The 22,124-nt window shown below is 43.2% G+C and overlaps 1 protein-coding gene across 6 annotated transcripts; it reads right to left on the minus strand.

Moving 5' to 3' along the window:
* Positions 1-1,447: 1,447 nt before the first annotated feature.
* LOC125555915 (ABC transporter G family member 53-like) lies at positions 1,448-21,734 on the minus strand. Of its 6 annotated transcripts, XM_087539646.1 has the most exons (24): positions 21,443-21,734; positions 21,225-21,345; positions 21,039-21,127; positions 20,870-20,954; positions 20,615-20,774; positions 20,450-20,526; positions 8,286-8,339; positions 8,025-8,115; positions 7,608-7,909; positions 6,987-7,268; positions 6,551-6,867; positions 6,228-6,388; positions 5,925-6,028; positions 5,686-5,842; positions 5,457-5,582; positions 5,174-5,316; positions 4,729-5,061; positions 4,126-4,416; positions 3,928-4,011; positions 3,707-3,840; positions 3,167-3,394; positions 2,838-3,009; positions 1,852-2,106; positions 1,448-1,705 (listed from the first exon to the last, which is right to left on the minus strand). In XM_087539646.1, exons 1-24 carry the CDS (start codon positions 21,721-21,723, stop codon positions 1,448-1,450), a joined length of 4,305 nt encoding a protein of 1,434 aa, XP_087395772.1. In that variant the 5' UTR covers positions 21,724-21,734. The 6 variants fall into 6 exon arrangements, with proteins under 6 accessions (XP_087395772.1, XP_087395777.1, XP_087395774.1 ...); XM_087539651.1 differs by lacking the exons at positions 21,039-21,127; positions 21,225-21,345; positions 21,443-21,734 and having other exon boundaries at positions 5,174-5,307; positions 5,475-5,582; XM_087539648.1 differs by lacking the exons at positions 21,039-21,127; positions 21,225-21,345; positions 21,443-21,734 and having other exon boundaries at positions 5,475-5,582.
* Positions 21,735-22,124: the final 390 nt, after the last annotated feature.

The raw sequence follows: 22,124 nt of genomic DNA on the forward strand, positions 1-22,124 counted from the left end.
GTAAGTGACATAGACACACAGACCCGTCTTGCCCGACACACGACAGGAAGTGGGCAAGACAGCGCACACGAGCGCGACAAAAATCTCCGCAGACACGCGGCCCCGATCGTGCTCCCGGGGCACACTTGGGAGAATGGTCAGGTGTGGGACGTTGCGTCGATCGAACAGTGCGGACCACGCCAGAGCCAACAGCAGGAGGCCATCGTGCACCAGACGACACAAATGGCACCCTCACCGACGTAGGATCCCAGATGGGTGGCCGCTTGGCGCTAGAGACTCCACCCAGGAGCGGGTGTGCGTCACTGACAGGAGGCCTCGGCCTCGGCTTTCGCGCGTGATAGGGCGCAACCAAAACCACCCCATGACGGTGGCCCCGTGTGTGCCCAACATTTCACTCGTCAAGGACCACCCAATCGGATCGTCTAGGTGCATGCAATCCGAGCATATCGGACAACGCGGAGAGCCCCGAGAGGCCCTCATGGCATGCCACTGCGGAACAGATGGCTCGGCGCAGATGGCGCAGGAGCGTGGACCACACATCCCGACTGCAGTGACCAAACCAGCCGACAGGTGCGAAGATGCCAAGAGGCGGGTCCAGCTAGGCCATCGCGCTTGGGTGTAGGCACGACGCGAGCTGCCGCATGACTATGGTCATGTGCGCACTTGCGGTCCACTCGTCATGGACCGCCAAGCCAGGTCGCCCGGGTCTGAGCAGTCCGGGCAAATCAATATTTCACATCACTCTCAAGTGGACCTCACGTCAAGCCAGCCGCAAACGGACGGCGGAGGGCCTCTTTGCCATCGTAGAGCCCACGCTAACGTCCTTTATAAGAGTAAAGCCCTATCGGACATCTTCAAATACATAACAAATTGAGATAGGGTTTTCACGCCTCTTATTGGTCGTGTTGCCATGCTAATCTACTCCATCCCAAACGTAGGCATGCACCAATGACTTCGAGAGCAGGTCCCCGGAACATCTTGCTCTTGTGATCCTGTACTAGGAGAGGGCAATTGGGTTTTAGAAAGCGCTACACTGGGTTTTAGAAAGCGCTACACGTGATTGTTCACATTCGTGGGTCACCTTCCTTCCAAGTTAGGCAGGGACGCATCACACATCTGCTTCGACCATTCTTGGATAACTTGTTGACAATAACATTACCTCGTCAGCAACCACAACTATTTTCATCTACAAACGATTACATATTTCGATCTACTCCCTAATTATGGTTGCTGCTACATGTACGATGTTGTTCAATCCATCTAGTATGCTAGAGGTATACATGCTAATAGTTACTTTAATCATGATTTATATTGTAGAGTTAATCATGAAATTGTCTAATATTCCCAGTAATATTCAAATGTATCCAATACAAGTAAAAGGACATAGTCCTATTGTATTGTCTCTGCTAGTCTTCGATCAAACTTGGATATGCTCTTCCTTGATCACTTATCTCTTTTCGAAGTTAAATAGCTTGATTGAGAGTCCGAAAAGGAAAGCAAAGAGAACAGCAAATAAGACGACCACATTAGCGACTGCCCACAGGAAGTCCTGATGGTACCCAAAGTAGCTTTCTACAAACTCGGATACTCGCACTCCATTATCAAACTCTTCTGTTACATCTCCAAACTGTGAAGTGACCAGACCATTGAGTGTCCATGCAATAGGGTTGAGCCAATAGTACCATCTCCACCATATTGGGATTCTCTATAGAGCAAAGTAGCCAGTTAACATAGTATCACTTTTTGAATAAGAGTTTGAATAATATTTGGAAAAGAAGGAGAAATTTTTGTTTATTGGTTAGATGGGGAAGTATAGAAAGTTAAAACATTGAGAGCAACTAGTATACTTACAGTTCTTGGTATAATAAATCCCGAGAAAAGGTTCCAGAGAGCATAGAACGCCGCAGAAGCAATAGAGGCAACATTGTAGTTTGAGGTCAGTCCCATCGACATCATTCCATAAAATGTGAAGTAAGCTAGAGTGAAGTACATGAAGAACAGGTACCAAAAGAACTTGGCAATTGTCCACTCGAACCCAATCATAGCATATACTAGAATACCATATATTAAGGACTGGACAAGGATATATGGAAGTTCAATTACAACCTACAAAGGGAAGGATGTTAGTTCTTATTGTTTTTTACTATTGCTTTCCACTTAGATATTTGTTAAACTATATATACCATCTTTTCTAGCTGTAATTCAATATGAACTCAATCCTTTCACTGAAAAGGCTTTTCGCCCCGCCTTATATATAAAGCAAATTACCACCACATACAATAAGCAGTTCAAGTATGGTATCAACCCACTCCAGAACACAAGAAAGAAGAAGAAAAATATACATGCTTGCGTTCATATATGATGTTATACATGAAAATGCGACGCCTTTTGTTTGTTAAACTCCATAGTCTTGTTTTTATTTGGCCTATAAAATAACTTATGACATTCCGGTTTAATAGGAATGATATAGTACTCATATCAACAAGGTGCGACCTCTTTTCTGGAAGTCCATCCTCAAGAAACCTTAAAGTTAAGCGTGCTTGGCTTAGAGTAATTTAAGGATGGGTGACCGACCGGAAAGTTGACCCCTTGGAGCAATTTGAGGATTGGTGACCGACTGAAAAGTTGATCCCAGATGCACATGAGTGAGGAAAAATGCACAGAAAAGACTAATGTTGGTATGTGGGACCAGTCTAGATCCCAGGTGCAACAGCCAAAAATCGGTGTGGGACCGGTCTAGATCCCAAGTGCAATAGCCAAAAATCGGCAGGTGAACCGGTGAGTTTGGTCGAGACATTACATAACTATAGATGAAAGTTAATGCAAAGAAACTTTACCTGTCCCAATGCATATGGCAAAGGTGAGTACATGCGAGCTGCACTTTCCCTGTAAAAGACTCTGCGCTCAACAGCCACAACCGGCTGAATTGAGGTAGAGTTCTGCACCCCCATGAACAGAATTGCGGAATACATGGATCCCATGGCGTTGAATAAGTCTTGTTGATTGTGTCTGCAAGAGTAAAGGTGGGAACCATAAGTAATCTCCTTAACAACTATTACCTCCGTACCGAATTAATCTCGACAAATATAAGACAACTAATATCGGATGGAGGGAGTATTATATATACAATCATGTACTTCATTTAATTTATTATATATGATGTTACCTTTTTCTTCCAATACCCCAGAATATTGTCCCAAACAACAGTGCAAGTACTATAGTATAGAAGTACTTCACAACGGTATATGGAGGGTTTCTCCAGTATGACAAACTTTGCTTCCACAGGCAAGCAAAACTCTGTGTGATGAAGTTTTGTGAGTATTGGGTTGGAAAGGATAGGTCGCTTGAACCTTCAGGAGGTGTGCTTAGCTCCTTTATTAATTTTTTGTTCCTCCTGAGATGCAACAAAACCGATAATATTAGTGCACATTGTAAACAACTATTTTGTCAATTGTATTTGTCACACATATATGAACTTCGGTTGCAGAAGATCAAATTGACACACGAGTATTATCATGCTTTTACAATGGGTGATCTATGATTTCAATATATTTTAAGTCATGCATATTTGTTCAAATATATTAATTGTTGCTCTTTTTTGAAATATAAGATCTCGTGGCTTAAATCAAATTGTATCATGGCTATAGTTTTTCAGCATGACATTATTAAATTATTAAATTATGTAGTAATGAAACAAGAAAAGTACCGATATAATTCAGAATTCTTGTATACATGACTGAAGTTAATCCCGGTTATATGTTCTTGTGTTGTACTGGTAACTTCCAGCATCCATGTTGCAGGATTATGTCCGTCTTTAATCTTTCTGATATTTTCAATAGCCTGTGTAGAACCAAAGCAGTTCAGTAACTTTGTTTAGTATGACACTTCATATCTAAACATAGACTAATTTATGTTTCCTTTCGTCACCTCTAAATATTGGATCAATTCACACGAGTGTCGACCTAGTGGGCCTACATAAATCTCTTCACCTCCTCGTTTCATCAGGAAGAGCTGCAAAGACACACAAACCATCGTGTATTAATACGGTTCAGAAACATTAGCAATTGCTCATATGTTGCTTTAGTTTTTTTACCCTTTAATGTGTGTACAGACTCTATTTAGTACCTCATCAAAAGACTCGAATATGTCGATGCTCGGTTGGTGAATTGTGCAAACAACAGTCCTTCCTGTATCTACAGTATTCCTTATTGCTCTCATGACAATGGCTGCTGCCCGTGCATCCAGTCCAGATGTTGGTTCGTCCATGAAAACAATAGAAGGGTTAGCAACTAGCTCCACTGCTATTGTTAGCCTTTTCCTCTGCTCAGTTGACAATCCACTCACACCAGGTAATCCAACCAATGCATGTTTTAAGGGGTTAAGTTCCACTAGCTCCATTACCTCATCAATGAACATCTGCACACGGTTTCATGTGTTAAAGTAGATAGTAGATATGGTATCCCTTACCAAGATATGACTAGTAAATAAATGTGATCGACAAGCACTTCCAAATATCTTTCTCAGACATTTCAACTTAAATTCTATTGTGATCCATTTTTCACTTTACATGGCATTACCTTGTAATATCAGTTGACAATTCTTTTTAGTGAACCTTGTCAGTTGATAATATGAGTCTTCTCAATTAATCATGTTTCATATACTTTTCTAATATATGTACTTCTATACTATGAAAACATTCAAAGAAAGTTTTTTTTGTTCTTTGCAAACCTTTCTTGTTGAGGACTCAACATTGGCAGGTAATCGGAGCCATGCAGAGAATGCAAGTGATTCATACACAGTCACATTTGGTGAATGGATGTCATTCTGCTCACAGTAACCTGATACACGAGCAAAAGTTTCTTGCTTCTTTGGATATCCGGAGATTGTAATGTTGCCCTCTATGTATCCACTGGTCTTCCGTCCAACCAACACATCCATCAGTGTTGTCTTACCGGCACCACTTACACCCATAAGAGCTGTGAGTACTCCTGGCCTAAATGAACCACTGACACCTTTTAGTAATTCCAATCGGCTCTCCACCACACCTTGTGCTTTGATTTCCTACAGTTTATGTTGGATAAAGTAATGATGTGTGATGTTTTTACTCATGTATGTTCTACATATTGGACATATGAGTATAACCGTATCCTAAGAAGTTACATAAAGAAAATACCTCTGGCATGTCTACACTGTATTTTATATCATCGAATGTGACAGAGAGAGGTACAAAATGTAGGACCATTCCTTTCTTGCCTGGAATAGAATTCATAGTTGTGTGGTCAGAATTTGATTTGTCATTGCTCCCGTCTGCAGTATCTGGTAAGCATATGCAAGTGTTATAATTTTGAATTACACCTCAACTATCGGATTAGGAAGTCACGTTATTGAGCATTTCTAGTTGTCCATTTTTTATCTTATATCTTCCTTAGATTGATTAATATAGAACCATTAATTACCTCTAGATGCCATTGTACTGTTGTTAACCCATCCTCCCGATGATGCTTCTAAAAGTTCACCAATGAGATTGGCTTGTTTTATCTTCAATGTTTCTTCAGATACTGTTGGCTCGTTGTTGTCAAATGCTGCATATAGGATAATGTATGAGATTAGAATTTACAGCGTTTTTTGAAAAATTGCAATTTAGATATCTATTTACATTCTAAATAAAATTTATTTCGGACTCACGATTGAGGAATGTGAGGCAAACACTGTATAGGATATTAAATAGTAGCACATATCCGAGCAAGGCACCAGCACCAATCCAGTACCACTTTGTATTAGGAAAAATCCCTCGAGATTCCAGAACTAGTCTTCCAAGTGGTCTTTTGAAACTGGGGGTTGTCTGTAGTATATCATTAATAATATGCTTTAGCCATACATATTCAGAGACATGATTGTTCATCCTTCCACAGAAGTCTATTTACCTTGTTCCAGCTATGACCTAGGAACTCATTCACCGATAGGGCATTTTGTGCATACATCAGGGGTGATATCCAGTATCCCCATATCCACAAATTCTTCACATTGTCTGTTAAATCATACAAATATTTTCATTTAATTTATGATTCACCGATAACACATCCAATGGGGGCAAACATAACTAAACTCCAGAAATTCTTTCTAAGTTTTCTCAGCTTTTTTTAACTGGGCTAACCCCCTTCCAAGTTTTCTCAACTGGACACTTCAAACATCTTTTTTAGGACTTCAGCTTAGCCACTTTTGCATACCTCTTGCCATGACGAATCCACCAGTGAGCATAAAATTTAACATGCAGAAGGAAGCGATGGTGTTTGCAATAACATGATGCCTTGCAAGGCCAGCAACGAAGCGGAAGAGTCCAGAAAATGCCTCGTTCACTAAGAAGAGCAGTAGGAGCTGTCTAAAAAATCTGTAGCATTGCATTGTTTTCATTAGCTTGTGCAACACATTAAAAAGAGCATCTTGCCCTTTATTACGAAGGGGTATGGGTAATCTCAACCGTTGATGTGTTTAGGGGGGTGTATCAAAGAAAAGGTGTTAAAAAACCATTGATCTTAAAATTTCCACTTACCTTTGTATGTTGGGATCAAATCCGATACCATAGTATGTTATCCCAACCCAAATTGTTGCATTGAGCAAGGATAGGGGGGTCTTAATGATCCATGAAGTCAACGAGTATATCCATGCTGGAAAGAAGAGAAGATCTCGTTGCTTGAAAAAAACCGGGAGCTTTATAGTAGTTAGACCTACTTCTGCAAACCCATTGAACATTATCATCAAGATCCCAAAGAAGATAGCACCCATGTATATCCCTCCATCTGTTACCGAGTCACGATGCATATTGATGCGCAGAAATACGGTCATTGCAATGATCGCCAAGAGTGTCAACTAAAGAAAAAGGAGAAATAATAAGATAATGTACGTTATGTTCTTCTATACTTTTCTAGGAATACCAAAGAAATCATTTAGTGTTGAACTTCTGTAGATTTTGATTTTAGAATCATCACCTGGGTTGCCTTGAATATATACAAAAAGGAATTCCTCTTCATGAGCAATATCTCTCTGTTGATATTAGCTTTGAGTAGTTCCTTCATGCTGGCACCGTATTGTGATTTTTTCAGAGCTGCGGGATGACTTTTGTCCTTGTCAAATGGCACAACTAACTCACTCCTTATAGCTTGACCAACGTGGAAAGATTGAAATGCCTCCGCAAACTCCTTGACCGGAACAAATCTGTATGTCTCATCATTGTTTATCCAGTATTGTCCTTGATCTTTTATTGATGTAACCTATAAATTTCCAGTTATAGTTAGTCAAACTTTAACATGTTAGCCATTTATGATCCCGCTATTACAAAAATCCCACGTTTTGGGGGATGAAAAAAACCCACAACTTATGACAATTTTCTAGAACTACTGCAGCTTGCCATATTTTGCTACAGACGCAAACTGTAAGAAATATATTAATATGTTGATCCATTTGTTTCACTTGTGAGCACACATTATGCATTATGAAAATTCCTAGAAATTTAAAGTTTTATATTTTGAAGGTGATTCACGATAATGCACTTTAAAATAGACCCATATATAATCAGGGAAAACTTCATACAATAAGTTGATTACACTCACTTCTTGCAGGAAGTCAGCTACGCCTTTTCGCTTGGGACATTTGAATCCCATTATTTCAAAGAACTCGAGAACATATTGTCGAGGGCCATTATAGACAACATGACCATCTGAAAGGAGAATTATATCATCAAATAATTCATATGTCTCCGGTGCAGGTTGTAGCAAGGCAATGACTGCTGTTCCACCAATAATGTGGATTGTTTGTCGGATGGAGTTCACAATCTGGAAGGTTGTCGAGCTATCAAGTCCAGTTGATATCTCGTCCATGAAAAGGGCTCGTCCGGGTGTGACGAGCATCTCAGCTGCACAACCATGTCATAGAAAGGGTGAGTTTGATTGTATAGGAGTACAAAGTAATTTAGCTATGTAATAACACATAAGCATCTTGTAAGTTTCTTACTTTCGAACTATATTTACCTGTAGTTACTCTCTTTTTTTGCCCTCCTGATATGCCTCGCAACATATTGTTTCCTATCATTATATCGGCACAGATATCCAACCCTAAGACCTTCAATAATTCAAACGAGTGAAATTAAAGAATTAGTAGTGTGATCACTTTTCATTTCTTAGAACTTTTTGTGAAATTAAATAAAGGAACTTGGTATCATTCTTATTATAATTATGTAATTCAATGTAAATTACAACTGAGCTATAAATAAGTAATTGATTCGCATGCACCTTTAGTATGTGATTTGTGACCACCTCGGCTTTTTGATCTCCTGTTGCAGCAGCCTAGATAAGAAAAATGAAAGATTGATATGCATCAAGCTTTACATTTGAACGTACCATGTCTCAACCATTGAATTAAGTGAACTAGTGAAGTGAACTAGCTACGATATATTGGATTGTGTGTTAGCTAGTGTTGAGTTGAAGCAAAAAATATTCTCTTGTGGCAGTACACGCCTTGCAAAGGCTACTTTCTCATCACACACCACTTCTTTTGGACTCCGGTGAGGTCCGCTAACATAGGGGACGAAGCAACTTTCTCTTTTGAGCTATTGTGGTTAGAGAGGGAATGCTTCGTTCAGATGGCGGCCAAAGAATGAGAAAAATAAACACGTGGTGGAACAAATGTAGGGAGGTGACAATTTAAAATCCGGCATATTAGACAATTCTTACGAGGATGTCTAAGAATTCTAGCTGTGCTTATAAAAATAAAAAGAAAGGTTCCTTCAACTTATTGATGTTTTAGATATTAAGGCCAAATGAACCCACCTCATACCGACAGAATGTGCTGCCAAACACGAGGCTGAGGTGAACATTGGCGAACTCACAAGAGAGGAATAAACCAAATGACCCGACCGTGCCAAAGTGAGGTACGTACGGGAAGGTGGCAATAATACTAAATTCTTCCATTTGGTCGTGAGCGACAAACACCCCAAAAAGAAAGCTGTCCAATTAGTGCAAGACAAGGGGATGATTGTGGGGCGGGAAAATCTCAAATCTTATCTCTAATTATTATATAAGGCTATTTGGCTCCTTAGTGTCCACCTTCGTGTTGATGGATGAGGACATTACTCATGATATTCCACAACTTTCGCTGAAAGAGAACGTGGTTTTCGCAACGCCATTTATGGGAAAGAAGATGTTTTAAGCCATCTCGCAAATGAAGAGCAATAAAGGCCATGACTAGACAGGTTCTCCATGAAATTCTACCAGAAATGTTGGGGGACTATAAAAGGATAACGTATGGCATTGTTTGTGGATTTATTTAATGGGTAATTTCGACTGTTTATGCTCAACTTTGATACCATCATGTTGTTTCCAAAGAAGGAGGACACCATGCGGATTTACACAATTTCATCCAATTTGTCCGCTCAATGTTAGTTTTTTTACCAAAGTGGGTATAAATAGAGGCTAACTACAATGGCGCACATTGTGGTCTCTCTACTCAAATTTCATTCATGCCCTGAACGACATATCCTAGAAGGGGTGGTAGTCCTAAAGGAGAAAATTCATGAGTTACACTCAAAGAAACTTCACAGAGTTATCTTTATAGTGGATTTTGAGAAAGCCTATGATAAAGTCAAATGTTCTATCTTTCAACAAGCTCTGCGCATGAAGGGTTTTGATACAGCCTCACGGCAGCTAGTGCATAAGTTTATTCGGGGTCGGCATTGGGGTGAAAGTAAATGGCTACATAGCTCATTACTTTCAAGCCTGGGAGGGGTTGTTAATAGGGGATCCTATATCTCCAATTCTTTTCAACATTGTTGTCAGCGCTAGAGGTCCTCATAGCAAGGGCTAAGGAGGGTGGAAAGGTGGGTGGTCTCATCCCGTATTTGGGTGATGGGGCGTCTCCATCATCCATTATGGCGGATGAAACTATTGTTTTTATAGAGTACGATATGGACAGGGTCGTAGATATGAAACTGATACTTTCCCTCTTTGAGCAATTATAGGGGTTTAAAAATAACTTCCACAAGAGTGAAGTCTTCTATTTTGGACGTGCCAAATAATAGAAGAAACGCTATAAGAAACTATATGCGCGGTTGGTAGGTTCCATTTCGGTACCTCTGAGTACCTATTCATTTTCTGAAACTTACAAACAAACAATGGAAGTGTATTGAGGATAGGTTTTAAAAGAAGCACAATTATTGGAAACTAAAACTCATGGCCTTTTCTTCTGGTTAACCTTTACAAACAAAAAGTGGAAGTGTATTGAGGACGATTAATTCTAGTTAACTCTGTGCTCAAGAGTTTACCTATTTACATGCTCTCGTTCTTCGAAATACCAAAGGGGTATGAAAAAGACTTGATTTTTATCGCTCCAGATTCTTTTGTTAGATTGATGAATATAAAAACAAAGTACCACTTGGCAAAGTGGGATATCCTATGTAGGCCAAAACACCAAGGGGGGCTAGAAATTGCACACCTTAAAGTTAAGAACAAATACTTACCTAGCAAGTGGCTATATAAGTTTCTAATAGAGGAAGATGGTGTGTGGTTAAAGTTGCTACGCAACAAATATCTTCACTCAAAGACTTTGCCTCAAGTAAAGGCGCAACTGACAAACTCACCATTATGGAAATGCTTGTTAAGGGTCAAGTCTACATTCTTTTGTAGAGGCAATTTTATTGTGGGTGATGGATGTACCATGAGATTCTATGAGGATACATGGCTGGAACATACACCTTTGGCCGTGCAATACCCAAACCTATATAATTGTTGGAAATATGCCCTAGAGGCAATAATAAAAGGATTATTATTATATTTCCTTGTTCATGATAATTGTCTTTTATTCATGCTATAATTGTGTTATCCGGAAATCGTAATACATGTGTGAATACATAGACACCAACATGTCCCTAGTAAGCCTCTAGTTAACTAGCTCGTTGATCAACAGATGGTCATGGTTTCCTGACTATGGACATTGGATGTCATTGATAACGAGATCACATCATTAGGAGAATGATGTGATGGACAAGACCCAATCCTAAACATAGCACAAGATCGTATAGTTCGTTTGCTAGAGTTTTTCCAATGTCAAGTATCTTTTCCTTAGACCATGAGATCATGTAACTCCCGGATACCGTAGGAGTGCTTTGGGTGTACCAAACGTCACAACGTAACTGGGTGACTATAAAGGTATACTACGGGTATCTCCGAAAGTATTTGTTGGGTTGACACGGATCAAGACTCGGATTTGTCACTCCATATGACGGAGAGGTATCTCTGGGCCCACTCGGTAATGCATCATCATAATGAGCTCAAAGTGACCAAGTGTCTGGTCACGGGATCATGCATTACGGTACGATTAAAGTGACTTGCCGGTAACGAGATTGAACGAGGTATTGGGATACCGACGATCGAATCTCGGGCAAGTAACGTACCGATTGACAAAGGGAATTGTATACGGGGTTGCTTGAATCCTCGACGTCGTGGTTCATCCGATGAGATCATCGAGGAGCATGTGGGAGCCAACATGGGTATCCAGATCCCACTATTGGTTATTGACCGGAGAGTCGTCTCGGTCATGTCTACATGTCTCCCGAACCCGTAGGGTCTACACACTTAAGGTTCGGTGACGCTAGGGTTGTAGAGATATGAGTATGCAGTAACCCGAAAGTTGTTCGGAGTCCCGGATGAGATCCCGGACGTCACGAGGAGTTCCGGAATGGTCCGTAGTTGAAGAATTATATATAGGAAGTGCAGTTTCGGCCATCGGGAGAGTTTCGGGGGTTAGCGGTATTGTACTGGGACCACCGGAAGGGTCCCGGGGGTCCACCGGGTGGGGCCACCCATGCCGGAGGGCCTCATGGGCTGAAGTGGGGAGGGAACCAGCCCATAGTGGGCTGGTGCGCCCCCCCTTGGGCCCCCCATGCGCCTAGGGTTGGGAACCCTAGGGGAGGGGGCGTCTCCACTTGCCTTGGGGGGCACTCCACCCCCTTGGCCGCCGCCCCCCTAGGAGATCCCATCTCCTAGGGCCGACGCACCCCCTAGGGGCCTATATAAAGGGGGGGAGGGAGGGCAGCCGCACCTGAAGCCTTGGCGCCTCCCTCTCCCCTATTACACCTCTCCCTCTCGCAAAAGCTCGGCGAAGCCCTGCTGCGATCACTGCTGCATCCACCACCACGCCGTCGTGCTGCTGGATCTCCGTCAACCTCTCCTTTCCCCTTGCTGGATCAAGAAGGAGGAGACGTCATCCGCTCCGTACGTGTGTTGAACGCAGAGGTGCCGTCCGTTCGGCACTTGGTCATCGGTGATTTGGATCACGGCAAGTACGACTCCATCATCCCTGTTCTCTTGAACGCTTCCGCTCGCGATCTACAAGGGTATGTAGATGCACTCCCCTCTCGTTGCTAGATGACTCCATAGATAGATCTTGGTGAAACGTAGAGAAATTTTTTTGTTTTCTGCAACGTTCCCCAACAGTGGCATCATGAGCTAGGTCTATGCGTAGTTACTATGCACGAGTAGAACACAAAGTAATTATGGGCGTCGATATTGCCAATTTGCTTGCCGTTACTAGTCTTATCTTGATTCGGCGGCATCGTGGGATGAAGCGGCCCGGACCAACCTTACACGTACGCTTACGTGAGACTGGTTCCACCGTCTGACATGCACTAGTTGCATAAGGTGGCTGGCGGGTGTCTGTCTCTCCCACTTTAGTCGGATCGGATTCGATGAACAGGGTCCTTATGAATGGTAAATAGAAATTGGCAATTCACGTTGTGGTTTTGGCGTAGGTAAGAAAACGTTCTTGCTAGAACCCTATTGCAGCCACGTAAAAAAAACTTGCAACAACAATTAGAGGACGTCTAACTTGTTTTTGCAGCAAGTGTTTTGTGATGTGATATGGCCAAAGTTGTGATGAATGATGAATGATATATATGTGATGTATGAGATCATGTTCTTATAATAGGAATCACGACTTGCATGTCGATGAGTATGACAACCGGCAAGAGCCATAGGAGTTGTCTTTATTTTTTGTATGACCTGCGTGTCATTGAGAAACGCCATGTAAATTACTTTACTTTATTGCTAAACGTGTTAGCCATAGTAGTAGAAGTAATAGTTGGCGAGCAACTTCATGGAGACACGATGATGGAGATCATGATGATGGAGATCATGGTGTCATGCCGGTGACAAGATGATCATGGAGCCCCAAGATGGAGATCAAAGGAAGCTATATGATACTGGCCATATCATGTCACTATTATTTGATTGCATGTGATGTTTATCATGTTTTTGCATCTTGTTTACTTAGAACGACGGTAGTAAATAAGATGATCCCTCATAATAATTTCAAGAAAGTGTTCCCCCTAACTGTGCACCGTTGCGACAATTCGTTATTTCGAAGCACCACGTGATGATCGGGTGTGATAGATTCCAACATTCACATACAACGGGTGTAAGACAGATTTACACATGCAAACACTTAGGTTGACTTGACGAGCCTAGTATGTACAGACATGGCCTCGGAACATAGAAGACCGAAAGGTCGAGCATGAGTCGTATAGAAGATACGATCAACATGAAGATGTTCACCGATGTTGACTAGTCCGTCTCACGTGATGATCGGACACGGCCTAGTTAACTCGGATCATGTTATACTTAGATGACTGGAGGGATGTCTATCTGAGTGGGAGTTCATTGAATAATTTGATTAGATGAACTTAATTATCATGAACTTAGTCTAAAATCTTTACAACATGTATTGTAGATCAAATGGCCAACGTTGTCCTCAACTTCAACGCGTTCCTAGAGAAAACCAAGCTGAAAGACGATGGCAGCAACTATACGGACTGGGTCCGGAACCTGAGGATCATCCTCATAGCTGCCAAGAAAGATTATGTCCTACAAGCACCGCTAGGTGAAGCACCTGCTCTCCCTGCAAAACAAGATGTTATGAACGCTTGGCAGACACGTGCTGATGATTACTCCCTCATTCAGTGCGGCATGCTTTACAGCTTAGAACCGGGGCTCCAAAAGCATTTTGAGAGACACGGAGCATATGAGATGTTCGAAGAGCTGAAAATGGTTTTTCAAGCTCATGCCCGGGTCGAGAGATATGAAGTCTCCGAGAAGTTCTTCAGCTGTAAGATGGAGGAAAATAGTTCTGTTAGTGAGCACATACTCACTATGTCTGGGTTACATAACCGCCTGACTCAGCTGGGAGTTAATCTCCCGGATGACGCGGTCATTGACAGAATCCTTCAGTCGCTTCCACCGAGCTACAAGAGCTTTGTGATGAACTTCAATATGCAGGGGATGGAAAAGACCATTCCTGAAGTATTTGCAATGCTGAAATCAGCAGAGGTAGAAGTCAAAAAGGAACATCAAGTGTTGATGGTGAATAAAACCACTAAGTTCAAAAAGGGCAAGGGTAAGAAGAACTTCAAGAAGGACGGCAAGGGAGTTGTCGCGCCCGGTAAGCAAGCCGCCGGGAAGAAGCCAAAGAATGGACCCAAGCCTGAGACTGAGTTATTTTATTGCAAGGGAAGTGGTCACTGGAAGCGGAACTGCCCCAAATACTTAGCGGACAAGAAGGCCGGCATCACGAAAGGTATATGTGATATACATGTAATTGATGTGTACCTCACCAGTACTCGTAGTAGCTCCTGGGTATTTGATACCAGTGTTGTTGCTCACATTTGTAACTCAAAGCAGGAGCTGCAGAATAAGAGGAGACTGGCGAAAGACGAGGTGACGATGCGCGTCGGGAATGGTTCCAAGGTCGATGTGATCGCCGTCGGCACGCTACCTCTACATTTACCTACAGGATTAGTTTTAAACCTCAGTAATTGTTATTTAGTGCCAGCTTTGAGCATGAACATTGTATCAGGATATCGTTTAATTCGAGATGGCTACTCATTTAAATCCGAGAATAATGGTTGTTCTATTTATATGAGAGAAATGTTTTATGGTCATGCTCCGATGGTGAATGGTTTATTCTTAATGAATCTCGAGCGTAATGCTACACATATTCATAGTGTGAATACCAAAAGATGTAAGGTTGATAATGATAGTCCCACATACTTGTGGCACTGCCGCCTTGGTCATATAGGTGTCAAACGCATGAAGAAGCTCCATGCAGATGGACTTTTAGAGTCTCTTGATTATGAATCATTTGACACGTGTGAACCATGCCTCATGGGTAAAATGACCAAGACTCCGTTCTCAGGAACAATGGAGCGAGCAACCAACTTATTGGAAATCATACATACTGATGTGTGCGGTCCAATGAGTGTAGAGGCTCGCGGTGGCTATCGTTATGTTCTCCCCCTCACTGATGACTTGAGTAGATATGGGTATGTCTATTTAATGAAACACAAGTCTGAGACCTTTGAAAAGTTTAAGGAATTTCAGAGTGAGGTTGAGAATCAACGTGACAGGAAAATCAAGTTCTTGCGATCAGATCGTGGAGGAGAATACTTGAGTCACGAATTTGGCACACACTTAAGAAAATATGGAATAGTTTCACAACTCACGCCGCCTGGAACACCTCAGCGTAATGGTGTGTCCGAACGTCGTAATCGCACTCTATTAGATATGGTGCGATCTATGATGTCTCTTACCGATTTACCGCTATCATTTTGGGGCTATGCTTTAGAGACTGCCGCATTCACTTTAAATAGGGCTCCGTCGAAATCCATTGAGACGACACCGTATGAATTATGGTTTGGGAAGAAACCTAAGCTGTCGTTTCTAAAAGTTTGGGGATGCGATGCTTATGTCAAGAAACTTCAACCTGAAAAGCTCGAACCCAAGTCAGAAAAATGCGTCTTCATAGGATACCCTAAAGAAACTATTGGGTATACCTTCTACCTCAGATCCGAAGGTAAGATCTTTGTTGCCAAGAATGGATCCTTTCTAGAGAAAGAGTTTCTCTCGAAAGAAGTAAGTGGGAGGAAAGTAGAACTTGATGAAGTATTACCTCTTGAACCGGAAAGTGGCGCAACTCAAGAAAATGTTCCTAAGGTGCCGGCACCGACTAGAGAGGAAGTTAATGATGATGATCATGAAACTTCAGATCAAGTTGCTACTGAACTTCGTAGGTCCACAAGGACACGTTCCGCACCAGAGTGGTATGGCAACCCTATCTTGGAAATCATGTTGTTAGACAACGGTGAACCTTTGAACTATGAAGAAGCGATGGCGGGCCCGGATTCCGACAAATGGCTGGAAGCCATGAAATCCGAGATAGGATCCATGTATGAAAACAAAGTATGGACTTTGACTCACTTGCCCGTTGAGCGGCGAGCCATAGAAAATAAATGGATCTTTAAGAAGAAGATAGACGCAGATGGTAATGTGACCATCTATAAAGCTCGGCTTGTCGCTAAGGGTTATCGACAAGTTCAAGGGATTGACTAGGATGAGACTTTCTCACCCGTAGCGAAGCTGAAGTCCGTCCGAATCATGTTAGCAATTGCCGCATTCTATGATTATGAGATATGGCAAATGGACGTCAAAACGGCATTCCTTAATGGTATCCTTAAGGAAGAATTGTATATGATGCAGCCGGAAGGTTTTGTCGATCCTAAGAATGCTGACAAGGTGTGCAAGCTCCAACGCTCGATTTATGGGCTGGTGCAAGCATCTCGGAGTTGGAACATTCGCTTTGATGAGATGATCAAAGCGTTTGGGTTTATGCAGACTTATGGAGAAGCCTGCGTTTACAAGAAAGTGAGTGGGAGCTCTGTAGCATTTCTCATATTATATGTAGATGACATACTTTTGATGGGAAATGATATAGAACTTTTGGACAGCATTAAGGCCTACTTGAATAAGAGTTTTTCAATGAAGGACCTTGGAGAAGCTGCTTATATATTAGGCATCAAGATCTATAGAGATAGATCAAGACGCCTCATAGGTCTTTCACAAAGCACATACCTTGATAAGATATTGAAGAAGTTTAATATGGATCAGTCTAAGAAGGGGTTCTTGCCTGTGTTGCAAGGTGTGAAATTGAGCTTAGCTCAATGTCCGACCACGGTAGAAGATATAGAAGAGATGAGTGTCATCCCCTATGCCTCAGCCATAGGGTCTATTATGTATGCCATGCTGTGTACCAGACCTGATGTAAACCTTGCCGTAAGTTTGGTAGGTAGGTACCAAAGTAATCCCAGCAAGGAACACTGGACAGCGGTCAAGAATATCCTAAAGTACCTGAAAAGGACTAAGGACATGTTTCTCGTTTATGGAGGTGACGAAGAGCTCGTCGTAAAGGGTTACGTCGATGCTAGCTTCGACACAGATCTGGATGACTCTAAGTCACAAACCGGATACGTGTATATGTTGAATGGTGGAGCAGTAAGCTGGTGCAGCTGCAAGCAGAGCGTCGTGGCGGGATCTACATGTGAAGCGGAGTACATGGCAGCCTCGGAGGCAGCGCATGAAGCAATTTGGGTGAAGGAGTTCATCACCGACCTAGGAGTCATACCCAATGCGTCGGGGTCGATCAAACTCTTCTGTGACAATATTGGAGCTATTGCACTTGCCAAGGAGCCCAGGTTTCACAAGAAGACCAGGCACATCAAGCGTCACTTCAACTCCATTCGTGAAAATGTTCAAGATGGAGACATAGATATTTGTAAAGTACATACGGATCTGAATGTCGCAGATCCGTTGACTAAACCTCTCCCTAGGGCAAAACATGATCAACACCAGAACTCTATGGGTGTTCGATTCATCACAATGTAACTAGATTATTGACTCTAGTGCAAGTGGGAGACTGATAGAAATATGCCCTAGAGGCAATAATAAAAGGATTATTATTATATTTCCTTGTTCATGATAATTGTATTTTATTCATGCTGTAATTGTGTTATCCGGAAATCGTAATACATGTGTGAATACATAGACACCAGCATGTCCCTAGTAAGCCTCTAGTTGACTAGCTCGTTGATCAACAGATAGTCATGGTTTCCTGACTATGGACATTGGATGTCATTGATAACGAGATCACATCATTAGGAGAATGATGTGATGGACAAGACCCAATCCTAAACATAGCACAAGATCGTATAGTTCGTTTGCTAGAGTTTTTCCAATGTCAAGTATCTTTTCCTTAGACCATGAGATCGTGTAACTCCCGGATACCGTAGGAGTGCTTTGGGTGTACCAAACGTCACAACGTAACTGGGTGACTATAAAGGTATACTACGGGTATCTCCGAAAGTATTTGTTGGGTTGACACGGATCAAGACTCGGATTTGTCACTCCATATGATGGAGAGGTATCTCTGGGCCCACTCGGTAATGCATCATCATAATGAGCTCAAAGTGACCAAGTGTCTGGTCATGGGATCATGCATTACGGTACGAGTAAAGTGACTTGCCGGTAACGAGATTGAACGAGGTATTGGGATACCGACGATCGAATCTCGGGCAAATAACGTACCGATTGACAAAGGGAATTGTATACGGGGTTGCTTGAATCCTCGACGTCGTGGTTCATCCGATGAGATCATCGAGGAGCATGTGGGAGCCAACATGGGTATCCAGATCCCGCTGTTGGTTATTGACCGGAGAGTCGTCTCGGTCATGTCTACATGTCTCCCGAACCCGTAGGGTCTACACACTTAAGGTTCGGTGACGCTAGGGTTGTAGAGATATGAGTATGCAGTAACCCGAAAGTTGTTCGGAGTCCCAGATGAGATCCCGGGCGTCACGAGGAGTTCCGGAATGGTCCGGAGGTGAAGAATTATATATAGGAAGTACAGTTTCGGCCATCGGGAGAGTTTCGGGGGTTAGCGGTATTGTACCGGGACCACCGGAAGGGTCCCGGGGGTCCACCGTGTGGGGCCACCCATTCCGGAGGGCCTCATGGGCTGAAGTGGGGAGGGAACCAGCCCATAGTGGGCTGGTGCGCCCCCCCTTGGGCCCCCCATGCGCCTAGGGTTGGGAACCCTAGGGGAGGGGGCGTCTCCACTTGCCTTGGGGGGCACTCCACCCCCTTGGCCGCCGCCCCCCCTAGGAGATCCCATCTCCTAGGGCCGGCGCACCCCCTAGGAGGCCTATATAATGTGGGGGAAGGGAGGGCAGCCGCACCTGAAGCCTTGGCGCCTCCCTCTCCCCTGTTACACCTCTCCCTCTCGCAGAAGCTCGGCGAAACCCTGCTGCGATCACTGCTGCATCCACCACCACGCCGTCGTGCTGCTGGATCTCCGTCAACCTCTCCTTTCCCCTTGCTGGATCAAGAAGGAGGAGACGTCATCCGCTCCGTACGTGTGTTGAACGCAGAGGTGCCGTCCGTTCGGCACTTGGTCATCGGTGATTTGGATCACGCGAGTACGACTCCATCATCCCCGTTCTCTTGAATGCTTCCGCTCGCGATCTACAAGGGTATGTAGATGCACTCCCCTCTCGTTGCTAGATGACTCCATAGATAGATCTTGGTGAAACGTGGAGAAATTTTTTTGTTTTCTGCAACGTTCCCCAACAATAATATTGTGCAACGAAAAGAGGTTTTTGTTGGTACATTATTAGGTACAACCTCGTTGAGTGTCCAGTTTCTTCGATCTTTGATCGGGGATAAGTGGATTTCATGGCTCCATTTATTAAGATAGTTGATGTAAGTCAACTTAAGTAATAAACCGAATTCTTTTGATGGCGGTTGCATTCTTCTGGAGTCCTCTTGGTACGATCTATGTATGCGGATCTCATAAATACCGGCCCCATCTTTCGTAGGACATATATTTGGAAAATGAAGGTTCTGCTCAAGAATAAGATAATCATGTCGGTTTTGTATGGAGGGGCTATCCTAACGAAGGATAATTTTGGAAAACATGTGTTACAAGAAAGTAAAAAAAATGTTACTTTCTTCATCAAAAGGAAACAAATCAACATCTATTTATTTCTTGTATATTCACCAACCTTCTTTGATGTATGATTCTTTTAGCTTTCAACCTACTAGTTTATAGAATTTGTTCGGCAACTGGTTGGATGGGGTTCGTCCTAAGTTTAAAGCACACATCATGTGCGAGTGTGCATTTTTCTCTGGGATTATGGAGGTGCCGTAATGACTGTACTTTTAATAGAACAAAGATACCAACTTATTTGCAGGTCACCTCATATGGTCCTTACTTCAGCGTGCGGAAGCGCATGAGCATGTGGCGTTTGGATTCAGCCGATGGGAGACGGTTGCACTGGACATATTCAACCGATTTGGATGGTGTTTCATTAATACGTTATGTGTGTAGGCATGTTTCTTTATTATAAGTCGGTTGTGGCATTTATCCCCTGGATGTTTCATAATGTACTGCATGATATGACTTGTTCTTTGTTTATTTCAATAAATATGGTTGTGTGCATCATAATGATGCAGATGCCGTGGGGTTAAACCTCCTTTTACGAAGAAAAAAACGATTTAAAATGTAACAACAACTGTAGTACCTTCATGTAGATATCTATTTCTGGGTCTGGTTTGATGTGTTGTTCCTTTTCTCTCCGGGATAGCTCCATTAGCAGGTCTGATCATTCAGTACAAAATTTAATAAGCTACTCAATGCGATATGTTTCCGTGATGAGTCTTGGGGTTTCCATGTTACTTGGTCTTACCAAAACGGTGACCAATTCCTTGACATTTTGCAGAGAAGTTGACTGTCTCACGGACAGTCAGTTCGGCCATGTGCAGATCATGTTGGCTGACATAAGCTGCAGATCTCCGTGGCACAAACTCATCCATAGTATGCCCATTGTAAGTTAAGTCCCCAGACATCTTTTGTGATTGCAATGTTCCGTCGTGTTAGTACTTGCACCGACAACAAAAGTAGCTTGATGAAAAAAAAAAGAACCAAAAGTAAAGCGATGCACCTTAAGACTTGAAGGCAGAGTTCCGGCCAAGGCCAAAAGCAGTGAGGTCTTTCCGGCGCCAGGGGGTCCCAAAAGCAAGGTCATCCTAAAAATGGAAGGGATGAGGTTGAATGTAATGGTCTAATGGAGTTGATTTGTCAAGTGCACAGCATGTCTAGAAGTTAATTACCTGTGGGGCTTGATGATTCCACTGACATTGTGAAGGATTGGTATCTTCTGCTTCCTGTTTGGTGTTAGGTGAAGAGCATTTGCCAGGCCCTGTTTGAAGACGATCACCAGCATGCATGTATACAAATTAAGTAGTACTACATTTTTCGAAGAGTAGTACTTGTGGGAGCTCTTGTGTTTGACGTACCTCCAGTAGATTGGCATAGGTGTTGAGGATGGTGGGCAGGCCCCTGCTCCCAACGTGCGCCTGTGCCTCCACGTTGAGGTTCTCGTATCTCACCTCGATCGTCGGCAGCTGAATCCCAACTCTGCACGCGACCAACAAAGAACATCACAAGTGAAGGGATGAACCAATTAATCGAGATTGAAATTATTGAATCAGTCGTCGATCGGTCCATGACGTACCGGTCGAGGCGGTCCTTGAACTTGGAGAGGAAGCGCTCGTGGTCATCGCCGACCCAGGCGACGAGCTGCAGCAGCGCGTGCTTCTCCTGGGCGCTCAGCTTCTCCACGTTCACCTCCTTGAGCCCCTCCCCCGGCATGGCCAGCACCGCCGTCCGGGCGCGGTCGTAGGTGGGCAGCTTCTCCAGCGCCGCCCATCGCAGTGCCTCCTCCCCGTCATAGTCCGGCGACGACCGCGAGAACAGGCTGCGCCGGAACGCGTGTATCTCGCCGGCGTCGTCCATCGAGTACTGGGTGTTTTCTTTCTTGGCGCTAGAAATGAGATTACAAGGGAGACAGAGTTCGTCACTTATATAGAGTGGTGGAGCCGAGGATGGAGAAGAAGCTAATGTACCCCTTGACGTCTCGGTCTCCCAGATTGCTGGGACGAATCCGAAGTAGTATAGTTTATTTTGGGGAAGTACATATCTGGCACATTTGTAAAAAAAAGCATGCCAACACACATGTACTGGCGTGGAATATCTCTTCATTTGAGGGAAGCACATATCTCACCTGATCTCATGTGTGATCCGCTCTCTCCCGGTCGATCGTATCTTTCTCCCAGCCGTCATCCATTTATTATTTTTGTGCCCGCTTAGTGGAAGGGAAGAAGGAATGAAGCGAAATGAATGGGGTGGATTCAGGA

Source organism: Triticum urartu, chromosome 2A (genome assembly GCF_056163025.1).
Source record: "Triticum urartu cultivar PI428250 chromosome 2A, HENAU_Tu73, whole genome shotgun sequence".
In the NCBI taxonomy this organism is placed as follows: Eukaryota; Viridiplantae; Streptophyta; class Magnoliopsida; order Poales; family Poaceae; genus Triticum; species Triticum urartu.

Coding starts and splice junctions, on each gene's coding strand:
- LOC125555915 (XM_087539646.1), bottom strand. CDS start 21,723: ATGGACGACGCCGGCGAGATACACGCGTTCCGGCGCAGCCTGTTCTCG. Junction 5,843..5,924: donor TAGGTCATAGCTGGAACAAG/GTAAATAGACTT, acceptor GATATACTACAG/ACAACCCCCAGTTTCAAAAG. Junction 3,395..3,706: donor AAGAATTCTGAATTATATCG/GTACTTTTCTTG, acceptor GTTGCATCTCAG/GAGGAACAAAAAATTAATAA.